This window comes from Echinops telfairi, unplaced genomic scaffold (genome assembly GCF_000313985.2).
Source record: "Echinops telfairi isolate 266 unplaced genomic scaffold, ASM31398v2 ScPeMD7_25;HRSCAF=90, whole genome shotgun sequence".
NCBI lineage: Eukaryota > Metazoa > Chordata > Mammalia > Afrosoricida > Tenrecidae > Echinops > Echinops telfairi.
Genome location: NW_022103922.1, coordinates 7,793,006 through 7,810,492, shown reverse-complemented (window position 1 = coordinate 7,810,492; position 17,487 = coordinate 7,793,006). Strand labels below are relative to the sequence as shown.

The window sequence follows — 17,487 nt, the reverse complement described above, 5'->3', positions numbered from 1 at the left end:
ACTAGATGACTACAACAGACCCTGAGCTAATGACTTTAAAATGGCTCTTGCCCAACTTTATCAATAACTCATCTTGTAACTACTGGTATTTCCACTCACAATGAACGTATTCAGAACTATCTCTGCTTCACAGCCCGTATCATTTCTTGTTTCCTGCCCAGCTAGCCAGGCCCCAGTTTGAACATGCCTACCTCGTAACCTCTCTCACCCATCATACCCTACCTGCAGAGTGCAGTCTCAGTGCTAGGGAGGCTGTTGTCCATAGACCCTTCTTCACTGCCTCGAGCTTTGCTCCTTCAGACCCATTCTATTCACCATAGAGCTAATTCGTTTAAGAACCATTTGACTTCATATTTTCAACTGCCTGAAATTGAATGGTCCCTGAATCTTAAGCCCAAGTTAAGCATCACACATTACTCTTACTCAGTCGGGCTCCTAGTTCCCTTTTTTTTTTAACATTTTATTAGGGGCTCATACAACTGTTATCGCAATCCATACACACATCAATTGTGTAAAGCGCATTTGTACATCATTCTCAAAACATTTTCTCTCCACTTAAACCCCCGACATTAGGTCCTCATTTTTCCCCTCCCTCCCTGCTCCCCCCTCCCTCATGAGCCCTTGATAGTTTATAAATGGGTATTTTGTCATATCTTGCCCTGTCCGACGTCTCCCTTCACCCACTTTTCGGTTGTCTGTCCCCCAGGGAGGAGGTCACATATAGTTCCTTGTAATCGGTTCCCTCTTTCCTACCCATTCTCCCTTTACCCTCCCTGTTTCGCCACTCACACCACTGGTCCTGTAGGGCTCATCTGCCCTGGATTCCCTGTATTTTCAGTTCCTATCTGTACCAGTGTACCTCCTCTGGTCTAGCCAGACTTGCAAGGTCGAATTCGAGTCATGGTAGTGGGAGCGGGGAGGAAACATTTAGGAACCTAGTTCCCTTTTTAGCCTCATTTTCTCTTCCTTGTTTTCACCCCATGGCTTATTTTTACCAAATAACACCACCACCGCCACCACCACCATCACCTCCGATTGTAAACACTAAATGTTCCCGAGTTCATGCCTTACTCAGGCCTCTTTCTCTTTGCACTCAATCCATGCTGCTGCTGTTAGGTGTGGTCAAGTTGATCCAAATCATTTCCACCCCTCCCCTGACTTTCAACCCAATATGATGTCCTTCTCCGGGGACTTTTGATAACATGTGGGTCCGAGTCTCACTGGGGGTGTTCTTATCTTCCCATCTTCGCTTCTAAGGGACATTTTTGCTGTTCCTCCTTCCAAGACAGATCTGGAAGTCTTTGGGCCCATGAGGCAGTCAGTGTCCTTTAACAAAACCACAGTTCAAAGACATCACTTCTTCTCTGGTCTTCATTATTCACTGTCCAGCTCTTGCGTGTTTAAGGAGTGACTGAGAATGCCATGGCTTGGGTCAGGTGTACTTTAGTCCGCACCCCCCTCCCCCAAGCACTCTTTCATATTTAGAAGAGGTCCTTCTGCAGCAGATTTTCTCCATGTTCATACATGGATTGCTTTCCTGACTACTGCCTTCCGTGGGTGTTGACTGGGATTGTAGGTGACATGAAATCCTAGTCAACTCTTAACAGTTTCTCCATTAATAAACTTTGGTTAACAAGCATTTGTCTTTTGTATATGTTTCATATAAGTGGGATCATATAGTATGTGACCTCTTCTGTCTCACTTCATCCATCATAATGTTTTCAAGGCTCATCTACTATCTTACCATGAGCCATGATCTTACATGAAGCTATGTGCGAACGTCTTTCATACAATGCCTATTTTCACCATACATACCTGAACTCTAAATCTCCAAGTTGATCCGACAGGAATCCCAGGAATAGGTCCATAATGATTTGAAGGAACAATGGTACATTCTCTGGTACGACCAACACAGGCCATTCCCTGAAAGTCACCAAAGAAGCTGAGAAGTTAGTGAAATCCAAGCTGCAAAGAAAGCCTGTAATACTAAAGAAAGGGTGAATCAACTGGGAACCCAACTATTTATACCAAGTATCAGGGATCCCCACGATGGACTGGATCATTTAATCTGTTAGGCCATCACCACTGTTGCACTCAAACACCGCTAACTCGATCCTTACCCGGCCCCAGTCTCTCCGGCTCTCAGTGCTAGCTGACGGCATCTTTGCTTTCTTTTTGCTCATCTTCAGTCGTTCGCCAGCCTTCACAACCTCGCTGGAATCCGTTTTACAGGAAGGGCAATACCTTAAGTAATTTGAAAAGAGCAGGGGTCGCATCAGAGCCAGTAACAAACTGTACCTTGCCAGAGTGGGCTCTTGTAGCAAGCAGGAGGGTTGTAACACCATAAGTGCTCACACTCACCCACGGCCAGGCACAGCTACCAGTCAAATGATTCTATCACTAACCCGGAGAATGGGTATTGCTCATTGGAAATTTAGCCATTAACACAAAACTAGCAAGAACAGATACTTCGAGACTCAAATGTTGTACAAAAATACCACGGATGATATCTGCCCATTTGAACTGGCTATTAGGACACTCAAGGTTAAAATGTAGTTTATTGTAACACGTATAAAAAGATTTAAAATGTTTAAAAATTTTTTTAAAGATTTAAAATATATTTTTGTTAATTTTCCAAATTCACTATGAATGACTCGATTCTGACTCAGAGACCCTACAGGGCAGTGTTGAACTGCTCTGGGAGAGCAGAAAGCCTCATCTTGCTCCTGGTTTCAAACTTCTGACCTTGTGGTTAACAGCCTGATGAGTAGCCCGATAGGTCTGCATCATCAGGCCCCCTTTTACTGGCTTTCTTTCCAGCTTTATCATTTCTGCCTTTTACCACATCTGCAGTGGGTCTCCCGGAATGAGCTTGCAGATCATTCCGGTTTCTAAACTACAAACGCCGTGTAAGAACATCTTTGGAATGAGGAGGGCTCATCTTGTATTAGCCAGGAAGGGACGGAAACTTTGGCAATTATTCTAATGAAGATCTGTTATCCACACCCCACTGGGCCCATTTTATACATTGTCTATTTCACAATGCTTTATTTTGCCTGGCTTTTAGAAACACAGAAGATGATGTCTATGCTCACTCGTCAGTTGTGACTGCCCAGGTGTGGGATTATATGCTTGCAAGGAGTCAGAACGGGCCTGACTGCAATGGATTTTGGATTTTAGTTCTGAGGCATCCTGGTTAGCACTGTCACTCACTGCCATGGCATTCGGCTCGACTCACAGCAACCTATAGGATAGGGTAGAACTATCCATGTGGGTTTTCAAGACTGTAATGCTTTGTGGGAGTAGAATGCCTCACTTTCCCCCAAAGAGTGGCTGGTGGTTTTGAATTGCTGACCTTGCAGTTAGCAGCCCAAAGAGTAACCACTATGCCAACCAGGGCTCCGTTTAGCACTATAAGAAGGGAAAATGAGTAACTCCATTTCTAGTCCTTGGGAAACTGTGGAGGTACATCCCAGCAAAATTATGTATGAGAAGGCACTGAATACTAGCTTGGGGGGTGGGGGGAGGCGGGGAGAGAGACAATATGAATGGGAGACAGAGAACAGCGCTGACAAGACTGGATTCTCCATCAGAGGTACTGGGTGGGAAGAAGCAAAGGAGGCTCAAGAATGAAGCTTGCCTATTTTATGTGAACAATCCGATTAAATGATGGTACCACTTCCAACAGACTGAACGAGGAGCATTGCAAGGAGGGTGTTTGTGGAATTCATGATCTTAATTTAGACACACAGATTTTTTCAGGGTTGGAAACGGGAATACACAGCTCAAAGGAGTATCGATTTGAAGACGGAAGTTTGGAGCCGTGGGCTTGGTAGTTAGAGGCTAATGACTGGATGAGGTCAACGAGGGAGCAACACGATCAGAGGAAAGTGGATGCAGGTGCTTTGAGAAGTCAGGCAGCCAGAAACCTGGGAGGTGAATGGAAACAGGATAGTAAGAATGAAAGGTCAATGGGGTAACAAGAAAGCCCAGATCATGTGATACCATCACCCTTATAAAAAAAGCCTCTCAAGGTGAATCCAAAGTGGACCAAGTGGCTGCTGGGTTTGGCAACTCAGAGTGTCTGCAAGCTCAATGAGCAGTCAGCGGCATTCTGGGAAATACAGACAGACTGGCGTGCTGCGGTGTGAAGTGGCAATGAAAGGGAAGTTCTTGCCACAAGCTTTGCCGTGGTCGCAGCAGAGAACTGGGGAGAAACGGGATCAGAGAAGGTATGTACCTGTATGTGTTGTTTTGAAAACTCAAGGGATTCTAGGGTGCTGTGAAAAGGACCCAGTGATGGCCACGAGAGAGGAAGTTACAGCAAGAGGGACGTTCCAAAAAAGGATATAAAACTTAGAGAGCACGTGAGAAGGTTTGCTTTCATTAAAACATTGGGGTGTAAAAAGAGATTCCACAGGAAAGTTATGGGTGATGATACAGCCCAGGGTCTGACCATGTAGGATGCTGGTTGGGGATGAAAGGAGGGATTCTATCCTCTCTCCCTCTCTCTCTCTTTCTCCCACACCCCTCCTCCAAGGTCTCTGTACCCAACTGCCTCCCCAATTAGGCTGAAGAGAGACCCAAGGAACAGTCATCTAGTCTACACCTTGCTAAGGACTACCTACGGTTAACACCACCATGTCTAAATACGTCATTCCTCTCACTTAAACCCTCTCAATGGTATCATATGGGCCACAGTTTCTCTCTTTCTCTCTCTCTCTGTCACACACACACCCCGCCACTGCCCCCACCCCCTTGATAATGGCATTAAAAAGTTCATTACAACTTGGTAGGCCTATCACCCTGCTCTCCTCTTCTACTCGGTTCTTTATGTAGTTCAGAATAATTAACAGAAGAGGTACAGGAAGTTTAATAAAGATAAATGATCTAGAGGCGTTGTTCTACTTGCCTGCCTCATTGGATGCAATAAAGGAATCCCTGTTAAGCACTGTTGGCACCTAGCACATACTAAGTACTTAACACTGTTTTACCCCAAAATCACCCTGGTGCTGTCTGCTTCATCCCAACTCCCAATGACCCAGCGGGACGAAGTTGAGCTGCCCACAGGGTTGCCAAGGCTGTGAATCTTTACGGAAGCACTGGCACACCTTCCTCCCGCAGAGCGAAGGACAAGCTAGCATCCAGTGCAGCACCAGGCAGCGGGGATCTGCCTCTCAGGCCTCCCGAGGAAGGCATAATGACGTGAGACGCCGCAGGAAGAGTATCATCCTGAAGTTAATTAAACAACAAGGAAATGGTTCCAGAATGGAAACGTGGCCAGTGTGAAAGCCCCAAGGAGACAAAGAGCATGGGTTATGGTTTAAGCAGCTGGGAGATAGTCAATCTAGCCAGAGTGCAGAGGAACTGGGGACAGGAAGAGGGAACGTGGTGAGCGACATGCCCAAGGAGACCAACTAGGGCTATCGTGCAGGGTGCCGAGAGGCACCAACACAGCTCTCCATTTCTGAGGGAAGAGACTGCAGCCTGCAGAAAGGACTAGGAGGGGTGGCAGTGTGGCGCTGGACACACGGCCAGAAGCTGGTGCGGCAGGGAAGAAACTCAGCAACCCCAAGTAACCACTGGAGCTAGCACATCAAGCACTTTCAAATGCACGATGCACCTTCAGACATCTACAGCGGGTGGTTCGCTGGCATTCTTTCCCATGCAAACCTCAGTGCCCACACGAGGTAACCCTGAGGGCGGTACCAGTATTCCTCTTCGGGGATCTTCTCCAGAGGCGGGTCCAGGCAGTGGATGTGGAAGGCCAGGTTACACTCGTCGCACAGGAGCTGCTTGCTGGGCTCGTGTTTCCCACCACACACGTGACAGGAGCAGGAGCGGCACGTCTGGTCTGGGTCCCCACCACACCGGTCACACTCGGGGTCGTTCTTCCCTAGGGGGAACACAAGGAAAGCCCAGGCTGAGGGTCACCTTTAGGTCGGTGGGCCTTGAGAGACAACTGGAAATAGTAAATGGCTTTTATAGTGAAGAGAAAGGAACCTCGGGAACGACCAAGTGTGCCATGCAAACGCCCTGGGCTCCTCCTAGATTGACGGAATCAGAATTTCGGAGCTGGGGCCCAGGCCTGTGTCAGCGAGGAATCTAATTACCCAAGCCATGGGACAACCGAAATGAAAAAAATTATGTGTGTGTGTGTATGTAGATATATACATTTTAGCGCCTCAGAAAATGTGCATGGTCTAGATTGGGAAGCCTATTCATTGGTCTTTTATAGAACTTGTTCCAATCTTGTTCATTGGTGGTTAAGAAGAGATTTAACAGATCAGTAACATAAAAACTAGGTTTGCACTCTGAACGCTCTTATAATTACTGGCACAGGGCATAAAATCACTGTATCCTTCTCAGCAACCAGCAACAAAAAAATCAAACTTGAGAGAAGGGGATGCATACATCTGAGTTCATCCTGGAGGGGAAATGACTGGTTACTAATAGTAACAACAATCTATTTGGCAAGACAGTAACTGCACTATGAGAAGACTCAAGGGGCGATATGGGGCGGGGATGCTGGTTCAGCCCTGTGGTCAGCCCATCCGGGACTGGGTTTCCTGGTGTAGGGTTTGGGATCTTGATCTTGACCTGGGCGGGGGGTGGGGGGGGGTGCTCCTGGACTGGAATTTGCTTCATTCTGCCGCCTTGGGCCAGAGGCGCCAGTGGACTCGGTCTGGATCTAAAACTCAGGTCTTGGATCTCTCTGATTGGGCTTGTGGGAATGTGCCTCACATCAAGAATGGAGAGTCTTAGTTTGGGGCTACAGGCCCTCCGTTTACCTTCCCTGTCACTGCTGCCACCATCCCTTTGTGCCCTAACCTAGGGTCCAAGGGCAGGAGGGCAGTCAGTGAAGACGTCTCACCATTCGTGCCAATCCTGTGGCCGGGCCTCACTCCCTTTCCCCGCCCTCACTCCCTTTCCCCGCCCTCATCTTGCCTAGAGCCGGGGAACGGGATGGAGTGGGGAGAGCGCTGCTTCCCATCTCTGTGCTGCGCTACAACTCCACACGCCTGGTGGGAGGGGTGGGGGACAGAATGGATGGCTTGCAGAAAGAAAAACAAAGACAAGGGACACCGGGTCCCTTTTAAAAAGAGGATGATCACTTACTCGCTCATCCTAGGGGGTTGCAAACACAGAGAGATACCTACACTTGATTGTGGATGATAGGCTATAGTACAGAAGTTTTTAATTAGGGGTGGGGGGTGGTGGTAAGTAATTTTTTTCTCCCTGAAAGGGGTGGTAGCCAAGTAAGTTTGGGAGTTGATAGTCTCGTCCTCCCTCTTTTTCTAATCCCTTGTGGTAGTAAGCAGTGAAGTCTGTCCACTAAACATTCTAAAAAGGAAACCAGCCCATCTGTAATCTCCCAGAGACTCCCTGCTCAAGCAGTAGTGCTCCTCTCTGGCTCCAGCAGTCTTAACACCCAAGTCTTGTTATTAACAAAATGCACCTCGGATGCCACAAGATATAAGGGAAATGGTCCTTTGCTCCTTTTCACAATTACCAAGACAATGTCAGCAAAATGCCAAGGTGAAAAAGCCTTTCTTGAGAAACAACTTAACATTTGCACAAAACCCAGTAACTGGACTGGGTCTGCCAGCAGAGCTTCGGTCTTAGAACATGAGTTTGTACCGTCTACAGTTTTGCACTTCTTCCATGTCAGTCACTGACCAGTTGGTTAAAATGCCAGTTTAGTGACACACATATGCATAGTCGGAGCTGAGGAGAAAAATCCATACTTAAAAACTTTCCATCTGCAAATGAAAGGGGGTGGGCTCCAGGCTTCTCGATCTTGAAGATTTCATCTGTGAATATTATCCTGCAGTCATTTAACGTTCCTTCTGAGCCCCTGTTTGAGAAAGGAAGAACCATTACCTTCGACCAGTAACAGATGCCACATGCAACCGATGAGCCAAAATTTGGAAACTCGCGTACTTTTGTCTGCTTATGAATTGGGATCAGAGCTGCATTCCAACCACTCTGGGCTATGGCATCCAATAATGAACAGTTAACATTCACAGAGAGGCGAGCCTTAGTGCAATATTATTTTTTTAAATTCCATCATTTAGATTATCTGGTAAGACAAGAGCTTCCTGGCAAGGCCCGGTAAAATGAAACCCTGTCAATTAAAATTAAGGGGGAGGGGGAGAAATCTGGGATTTCCTCCAAAGTATTGTATATTTCTAAGCAAAAAATATCACTTATTTAAAAGAAACAACTTCACATCTTGAGCCTAATTTGTCGTGAACTCAATTGCCTGTTAGCAAAGCTTTTTCAAAGTACCCTGTGATTCTGTGGTCAATGCTGCTGAGTGCCTTCGACCCAACAGCCCATGTACAAGAGAACACCGCACGGCCACTCGTGCGCCGGCCACAGCCATGGCTGGGTTGAACCCATGGTCACAGCCACTGGGCTAATACATCTCCCTGGGGGCCTTTCTCTTGTGCATGGACCCATGACTCTACCAAGACCCCGTTCTCGTGTGTGCCTATGAAATGTCTTTAACTCTTCTGACATCAAAATTCTACTTTCTTCTTTTGGCTAGCATTTGCCAGGTGGCCTTTCCCATACGCTCAATGCTTTCTATAGAAAAAATAAAATTAAGGTCAGATATAAATAAATACTCCATTTGTTATAAAGAAACTCTCTGTGGCCCCACCAGTGTAGCTTAAACTGCTTTTCGGCAGCAGCATCCCAGGGCACTGGGAGCTGAATGTGGAGCTCCGTGGTAAGTGCAGAAGTCAGCAAACCTCCATCCACTGCCTGCTCCGGTGAGGACGTTAGTGGGACACAGCCCCACCTGCTCATGTATGGAAGGTCCACAGCTGCTTTCGTGCCACACGAGCAGAGATGAGCAGTTCTGACAGACTAACTGGTCTCCAAATGGTAACTTATTTACCCTCTGACCTTTTAAGTGGGTTGGAGGTGGGACGTTGTTAATCTTCACTCTTGAATCAACCATCAGGTTCAGGTTGGCTTTTTAATTAAATCACTCCCAGGCCTCTTTCCACTGGGAGACACCTTGCTATACTCAGTTGTCTTTTCTGGGGACAGGGAGCTCTCGTGGCACAGTGGGCAAGTGTTGGGCTGCTAACTGCCAGGTGAGCAGTTCAGAGCCACCAGCTGCTGCGGGAAGAAGAGGTGGCTCTCTGCTCCCGCACGGGTTTACAGCGGTAGACACCCACAGGCACAGTGGTTATTCTCGGGGTCACTAGGTTGGGATAGATCTGACCGGGGAAACTGAGCAGCCACTTAACACTCAGTGTTACTCACTGATGACAAACAATCTAAGATCTGGATCGACTTGGTCACTGGGACTTGCAAAACGCTGAAACCCCAGTTCCATCATTCCATTTTTGTTCATTCGTGAAATCATTCTGTAAAGAGAAACTTAACCTCAGTGACTGTTCGGTTGGTTACCCTGTGGTTACCCAGTTCACAGAGCAAAGGCAGCAGAAGTCTTTAGCAGAAAAGGAAAGTGTGAACTAGTTTTCAGACACCCTCCATGGGCGTCACCAGTGAGTTGGACATTGCTATGAGCTCTTGATACATTCGAAGTGCTTCAGTCCACGGCACTTATTTTCCTTCTCGCTGTCCAGTTGCCCAGTCTTTCAGGGGCTCCTCACTGCCTAGTCAGACACGATGTCACAGGTTCAGTGTTGACATTCTCTGCAGGGAGCCTGCTTCCTTTCAGTGACAAACGGTATTTCATGACCACAATTTGGGGACCAGAAGGATTATTCCAATGACATTGATTATAGTTTCTAGGTTTTTATAGTGAACCAACAAGTAACATGTATACACACTGACCCTCCAATGACAAATACCTCAGGAGTTCACATTTGGACTTCTTGTTCAATTGTATAACTAAAGGGTACTGGTTTTAAAAAAATCAAATTATATATGTCTCCTTTTAACGCAATCTGACAACCCTAGTGTTCACAGATACCTGAAAACTCAAACTCATTGTCAGCAAGTCGATAGCAACCCCACACAACAGAGTAGAAATGCCCCTGGGGTTCCCAAGGCTGCAGATCTTTATGGGAGTAGAAAGCCTCATCTTTCTCCATTGAGAGGCTGGTGGGTTTGAACTGCTGCCTCTGCCCTTAGTGGCCCAGCACATAACCCACAGTCTTAACAAATGTGCCTTTGTTTGATCCAATTACATACAAGACATTCTCACAAGGCTCATGGCCATGTCAAGGCTTAGTCGACTTGCTTTGTCATAATCCTTCACAGTTGTCAGCCAAGACGCTGTTGTAGTCCGTGGCCCCCAAACCAAATGTTTGTCTTTTAAGAGAGCCGGAGAATCCACTGGTGGGGGGCGAAGCAGCTGCCCAAAGCTTTGCTCCCGTTCTGCCATGCAATGGCATGCAATGCACTGTCTGTGTCGGAGCTGACTGCTCTGTTTGCTTTGAGTAAGAGTGCTGGTCTCCTGCAAGGTAGTCTATTACCTGGAAGCAGATGCCATCCATGACTTCTGAGTGTCCCAAACACAGACTACTTCAGAACTCCCGAATCACTTTTTACTTTAGACACCTCTCACTGTGGTCAAAGGCCCACCGCAAACATTTCCTTAGCTCCAAATATATAAGTGATTGATTCACCCCTTTAAGAAACACCACACTTCAAAAAGATAAATACCATACCTCATTGACTCTAATTAGCTAACAATGGCAAAATATGTTAAGTACTACACCCACCACCCACCACCCCACCCTGAAAAAAAGGGAAAATGCTCTGAAATGGGAGAGGCCTTAGAAGTACCCCCAGACCAAGCTGGGACACAGCAGCTGAAAGCCAGTGACTGAGAGCCCAAAGTTCTCTGAGGTTTACCCCCAGAAAGAAAACTGCTGAGGTGAGGCTGTTAAGCAGGAGCTCGAAAGCCTGCCTTTCTCACAGGGGCGCATCAATGGGAAAGAAAGACCCTGCAGGAGGGTGGAAAAAAGCACTCACGGAGAACTGAACCCAAACTAGGGTTCCCCAGGCTAGCAGACCTGTGTTCACATGTGGGGCCTAAAAGGAGCCCTGGTGATGCAGTTCGTGCTCAGCTGCCAACCCAAAGGGCAGAGGTTTGAAACCACCAGCCACGCCACTAGAGAAAAAAATGTGGCAACCTTCTGTAAAGATGACAGCCTTGGAAACGAGTGGACCGTTCGATCGTGTCCCACAGGGTCCCTATGAGCCAGAACCAACAACAGTGACCGCCACAGTTGAGAATTTAAGGGACGTCACATGGCACTCCAGGGTGACTGGCAGAAGCCAATTTACTCTGGAAACACTCAAACTTTAGTCAGTCCAATGCTATTTTACAACACACACTGACTTCAAAGATGTTAAAATAGGTACTACTATACATCTGAGAATCTATGACATATTGTATTTGTTTAATATTCACTGCAACCAGTCCATGCAGTGGGGTTTGGCATGCAGACAAAGCAAGCAACCAACCAACCAAACCTCTGGCCTTCTAGTTAATTCTGACTTGGGGATCCTACAACACACAGGAGAACTGCCTTTAGGATTTCCACAGACGTCTTTTAGAACCAACTGCTACATTCTTCCCACCAGAATGCGTGGTGGGTTCGAAGAGCCAGCATGTTGGGAGGAAGCCATGTGAGGGACTGCTGTGCCACCAGGCTGCTCCAGCACACTGCCTCAAAGCTCAAGGTACTCAGAACCCACACGTCCCACCCCTCCAACCTACAGAGGGGTGACCTGAAATGGCAATGTAATTCGGACGTGATTAAGCACAGTTGGAGAGATTCTCCTAGGTGGGTCAATGACATAAGGGACCGTGGGAGCAGACCAACCAAAAAAACCCAAACTCGCTACCATCGAGTCCATGCTGATGTATAGGGACCCCACAAAGACAAGGGAGAACTGCCCGTGAGTTTCCAAGACTGCCAGTTTTTGCAAGAGTAAAAAGCCCATCTTTCTCCCAAGGAGTGATTGCTGGTTTCAAACTGCTAACCTTATGGATCGGCAGCCCAATGTATAACTAATATGCCACCAGGCCACCATAAGATGGCAGAGGGAGACAAATCTGTGAGGTGATATCTGAGTTCAGAAGTGAAACTAGAGCCAGCCAGCCAATGAGCCGTCTCTCTGTGTGAGGGAGCCGAGAGGGAAACACCAAGTGCAAGGCCCCAGGCCAGAGTGTGCTTGCGTGTTAGAGCAACAGGAGAGCTGCCCGCAGAGGGCAAGCACTGAGCGCTCCATTCTGTTAGTGACAGGTAAGCTCAATGACAAGAATGTCACTTAGACAAAGCGGGATGGTTAAAATCTACACACACATGAAATTCCATAAGTCACACTGAAAACAGCATGTGCACGTAGGAATATAATCTCATATTAACTTCACGTAGTACTCAATTACAGTATGCAATAAATGAACATTTTGGAAAATGTAATTAAACCCTCTACTTTTGTTTTTAATTTTCTTCCAAGTTAATGAAGAACCATGACAACTTAAAACAAGAATCTGATAACTAGCTAGTTCAAGCATATTCATTTTTTTGGTACTCACAAAGTAAAAACAAACAAGCATGAACTTTAACTCCAAGTTCCCCTATCAACCCCCCAAGGCAGATTAACAATCAAGTCCTGTCTGCATTTGCTTCTTCCTTTGCGTACCTTCAATGCAACAGAGGATCAAAGCTAAGTTAGTACTTTGCAAAATTCTAGTCAAAGTCATAAACCTCTGGTGATACTAATCAAGATGTCCAACTAAATTCAAGAGTAAAAAGCATCACCACCAATCGTGTAGACAGAAAAAGGATGAGACGACCCAGTAAGTTTAGGACACTACATCTGAAAGTCGGAGCAAAATTAATAAATTCCTAAAATAAAACCCAACTCCAAGAAGAAATAGAAAATCTGAACAGCCCTCTGATCATTAATGAAATGTATCAATAATAAAAATTCATTCCGGCCCGAGATGACATCACTCAGTAGCTCTACTAAGAGACAGAAGACAATGAATACCCAGGAAATTGCTTTAAGGCACGCATAGACTCTGAAAAGGACAGTTGGTTAAACTAACCTATAAATTCACACATTAATACAAATACAATATTCCTGCACAAAATGACAAACCGCAGTTTGTCTCTACACGTATACACACACACACACACACACACACACACACACACCACACCAAAATGGAAATGATAGTTTTTAAAATAAGGGGAAAAACAGTAGCATACTAAGGGGGAAAACATGTCTATCTCAATAGATGCAGAAAACTCATCAAATAAAGCACTTTGATTTTTAAATCGGACTAGAAACATCAAGCCCCGCCAATGAGAGAGGTGAGAAGGACGTCAGAGATGAAGACAAAAATGCAATTCACAGATAGGGCTTACAATTGTAGAAAGTCTAAAACAATCTCCATGTAAATGAAAGCTACAAAGTCTAGTAAGGGTCCTGGACCTGAGTTCAAAGGTTCCTCGTATTCTTGGGCACCAGGTAAGGAGCCCGGTGGTGCTGGCTCTTCAGTGAGTTGGACTGCTAACTGCAAGATCAGTGGCTTCAACCCACGGAGGAAAGATGAGGCTGTCTTCTCCAGAGAGGCGTACAGCTTGGAGACCTATGCACCAGAATTGACTTGATGGTAGTGGGTTTGGTTTTTTGTTTTCTATATGAGTAACCAAGGGAAAATATGAAATTTACAGTTACACAGCAAGTGGCACCTACGGTTGAAGAAGGCTAACAGATGCATGCGAGTTCTCTGAAGAGAATGACAACAGACCAAGTCATACAAAGTTGCCAACCTCCAAATATTTTCAACGTACATAAAAAGACATTTCATGACTCAGCAAAAACAAGAGGGAATGTCTGTCTAAAATTAACTGTGAACCAATACCTACACAATGCTATCCTTTCCAAATGTAAACTCAAGAGCATTTGGAACAAACGGAACATGAATACGTAAATTGACAATAAAAAAGGGAACAAGATACACTAAACACAAAAACTCAATCACAGCCATGGACCAGTCAAAACAACTCCAAACAAATGCCCAACAGGTTTTTATGTGGAAATTATCAAGATGATTGGCGACATGCAAGTAAACGCCCACGGTGCCAAGAACAGATAAGATCTTGAAGAACAAGGAGGAAGACCTGCCCTGCTTAAGCATGAAACTGTGGAACTGATACCACGACCCAGAAAACAGACCAAGGGTATAACACAGACCATAAGGAACTACAGCACCTACAGACTAACACTGGGTATGGGAGATGTGATTCTGAAGATAAATGGGGCAGGAATAGTTCCAAAACATAGTTAAGAAAAAGAGTCCACATGGATGGCGATAAATTAGACTTTTACCTTCTGCTGGACCCACAAATGTCCTCCAAGAGGATTAAAGACCAAAAGAGAAGCAAATCTACAACGCTTTTAGAAATGAATGAAGGCCCAGGGGCTTAAGTGGAGAGCAAATGTTTTGAGAATGATGAGGGCAAGGAATGTAAAAATGTGCTTTACACAATTGATGTATGTATGGATTGTGATGAGTAGTATGAGCCCCTAATAAAACGATTTAAAAAAAAAGGAAAATGACCTACGGACTCTGGGAAGAGAAATACTTAAGCGATGATAAACATGAAAATGACAACTAAAAAAAAAAATGAAGACAACATTTTTTTCCAACCTCAAAGAGGAGGAGAAAAGGTGCCGCAGGCTTGGCACAGGTTTGAGCACCACATATAGTGGGCAGAGCTCCAAGAAGCCACGAAGTCAAGCCAGTCCCGTGACGAAGGAAAAGGCAAACATCTGGAACGAGATCCTCACAAAAGAGACCCACTCTGCCAATAAGCAAACAAAATGCTTTTTTACCTCATTAGTAGTCAGGAAAGTGTACACCAAAGCCACAGTGACAAGCTACACAACCGCCTGATTAGCAAAAACGGAAGTCTCACCACGGAGTTGGCACGGAGAAGCATGCAGAGGAATGCGCTCGCTCAGGTGGTGAGGGGAGTGGAGTCTGGCACACGACAACCACTTGAAAGGGGTTTGGTCCTATCTAGTCACCGTGGAGATATTCAGGTTCTCCACCCAGTCAGCAACTCTACCCGTAGAGAAACCACTGCGCACCCACATCCGGACACATGATCAAGACCATCCCAGAACCATTCATGGGCAGTCCCAATTGGAAACATTCCCATGCCCACCTACTAGCAGAAGGCACCACTATCTTCATGCTGATTGTGTACCCACTTTGCCTCGCACGGAGAAAAGATTTTTGATAACAATTTTTAAATTTTATCTATAAGTCATTCTGCTTCCTTTTTAGCTGCTGTGCACCCAGTACTTCTGAGAACTTAAAGAGAAGACAATGCTTTACAGGAAAGACTATTTTACAAATTGAAACAGCAATCACATAACACTTCCAGCTATGGAGCCATTATCTCCCTGCTCAGCATTTCTGCTCCATCTTCATTCTAGTCCTAAAATCAGGAGGTGCTCCAGCTGCACCCTAGAATCACTTGGGGAAATGGTTCCAAATCACTAGCATTGAGCTCAGTTCGATGAGTTCTAGTATCTTTCCCTCTGTGCACACGTGCTTTCTAGACACTTCCACCACCCAAGTACAGTGTAAGGCTCCCTACACGGCCAGTGCATCTAAGTGCTTCCTCCTTTCCACCATTGTGATTTGTATCTCTATGGGAAATTCAAGTTACTTAAAAGTCTATAATTGAGCTAACATCCTTAGTCTAGCAAGAGAATTACCTGTGTTTGTAGAAAGTTCTAAAATCGGTTTTCTAAAATATGAGCTATTTTTAGCATCTCACAATTCTTCGTTATCTCCAGAGTGGGTAAACATATTCTGTAAAGGGTCAGAAAGTAAACGGTTTAAGCTTTGCAAGGCCAGGAAGTCTTGGTTGCAACCACCCAACAACGCTGTTGAGCATGAAAGTAGTCACAGAGGATACAGCAGCACACAGGTATGGCAGTGTTCCAATACAACTTTATTTCCAGAATCAGGCACGCTGCAAGGCGAGTGTTTGCTGACCTCTGCTTTATGTTATTATTAGCCATCTGTAAAATGTTTGTTCCCCAAAATGTCAGTTCCATGACAACATTAGTAATCCAGTTAGCCAGGACCCAGGCAAGGAAAGATAATAGCTTGGCTGCCACCCTGGTGTCCAAGAAAAGTGTCAGGACCAATGCAGACTCCTCAGTGCCCGGCACACCACAGCTACTTCTAAAGAGACATGCACACAGATGCCTAGGGGTTTACAGCACACTATTCATGAGACAGGGCTGGAGAACAAATTCAGCAGAGATTTTCCTTTCTTTACAAGTCAATCAATGCCTCTTTAGCCAGTAAACTCTGCTCAGAAGAATCTAACAGGGAAGGTGGTAACGTGTTTTCCTAGGTGAAGAAAAGGTAGCTGTGAAATTGTGCAGAATGTTCTTTCTAACACTTGGGTGAAACGTCTAGACATAGTTTCTTATAGACTGATGATGGTAACAACTGAGTGACGGGCTATCAGCTGGCTTTGTGCCTTTTGAATTCACCTCCTGGGTTAAGTTCTGGAAGTTGAAGGAGAGCAGCGGTGAGGTACCTCCTCGGAGAAACCTGGCAGGTAGACAAGCTATCTGGTTAGGGGACATGCTATTTTATCAACCTAGAGCTCTCCAGTAGTCACAGACATTAAAATAACTTCTTGTATAACTTTTTTTAATCTGTTAGAATGTGGTAAGGTGGGTGCGGATTTCGCCCCAAGTTTAAAGCAATAGTGGACTCAGGTGCCATTTGGGATTAAAAAAAAAAAAGTCTCAAGGCTTCATTAAAAAGAGCCACCACCCCCTGACCCCCGATTAGAGAAAGTCCCATCTTTCGTACATCCCATCTCATTAGTAAGGAACACCTGGTTAATTCCAAGGAAGGGAAAATGACATCCCCTGTTTAATTCAGGAATTAAACACCATCACCCGTGAATGAGTATCTTACCCCAGGAAAATTTTCACCCGCAGCTCTCTTTTGGTCCTTGAAAGTGTCTTCAATGAGGTGATCTCTGCATCGAACCAAAATCCCCTTTCTCCAGGGCTTTCTACATTATAATTAACCATGACCGTGTCGCCGACGTTGAGTTCATTCCACTTCAAAGTGGTCCTAGCTCGTGGGCGCAGATCCTTGACATTCATTTCTAGAGTGCCGCTTTCCGGATATCTGAGGAGGGAGAAAGAGAACCAGGGAACATTGCTCATGGTTACGGCCAAAGGACACACTTCAATCAGAAGCAACATCTATAAAGAGCCAATTGTGCAGCTAGACACAGTATCAGGGAAGTCGTATAGCAAGTCTCAACTTCTGTGACCAAAAGGTGGACTTCATATTGATGATGCCAAGTATTAATGATTGTTTTCTGTAAGGGGCAGCCGTGGCCTGTAGAGCACTAACCTCATATTTCAGAACCATCATCAGCTCTACTCTAGGAGGGCTATTTGAGATCCCTCTAGAGCACA

General features: G+C 45.6%; 1 protein-coding gene across 1 annotated transcript in view; it reads right to left on the bottom strand.

Annotated features, from left to right (window-relative positions):
• The window catches only part of UHRF2 (ubiquitin like with PHD and ring finger domains 2), a 32,816-nt gene extending 17,042 nt beyond the window's left edge, over nucleotides 1-15,774 (bottom strand). Inside the window, exons 1-5 of the mRNA XM_045289332.1 lie at nucleotides 15,745-15,774; nucleotides 7,749-7,858; nucleotides 5,710-5,896; nucleotides 2,121-2,244; nucleotides 1,816-1,923 (exon numbers count right to left, since the gene is read on the bottom strand). Of these exons, the coding sequence (XP_045145267.1) occupies nucleotides 1,816-1,923; nucleotides 2,121-2,183 (171 nt within the window). The 5' untranslated portion in view covers nucleotides 2,184-2,244; nucleotides 5,710-5,896; nucleotides 7,749-7,858; nucleotides 15,745-15,774. The remainder of the gene's footprint in view (nucleotides 1-1,815; nucleotides 1,924-2,120; nucleotides 2,245-5,709; nucleotides 5,897-7,748; nucleotides 7,859-15,744) is intronic.
• Nucleotides 15,775-17,487: the final 1,713 nt, after the last annotated feature.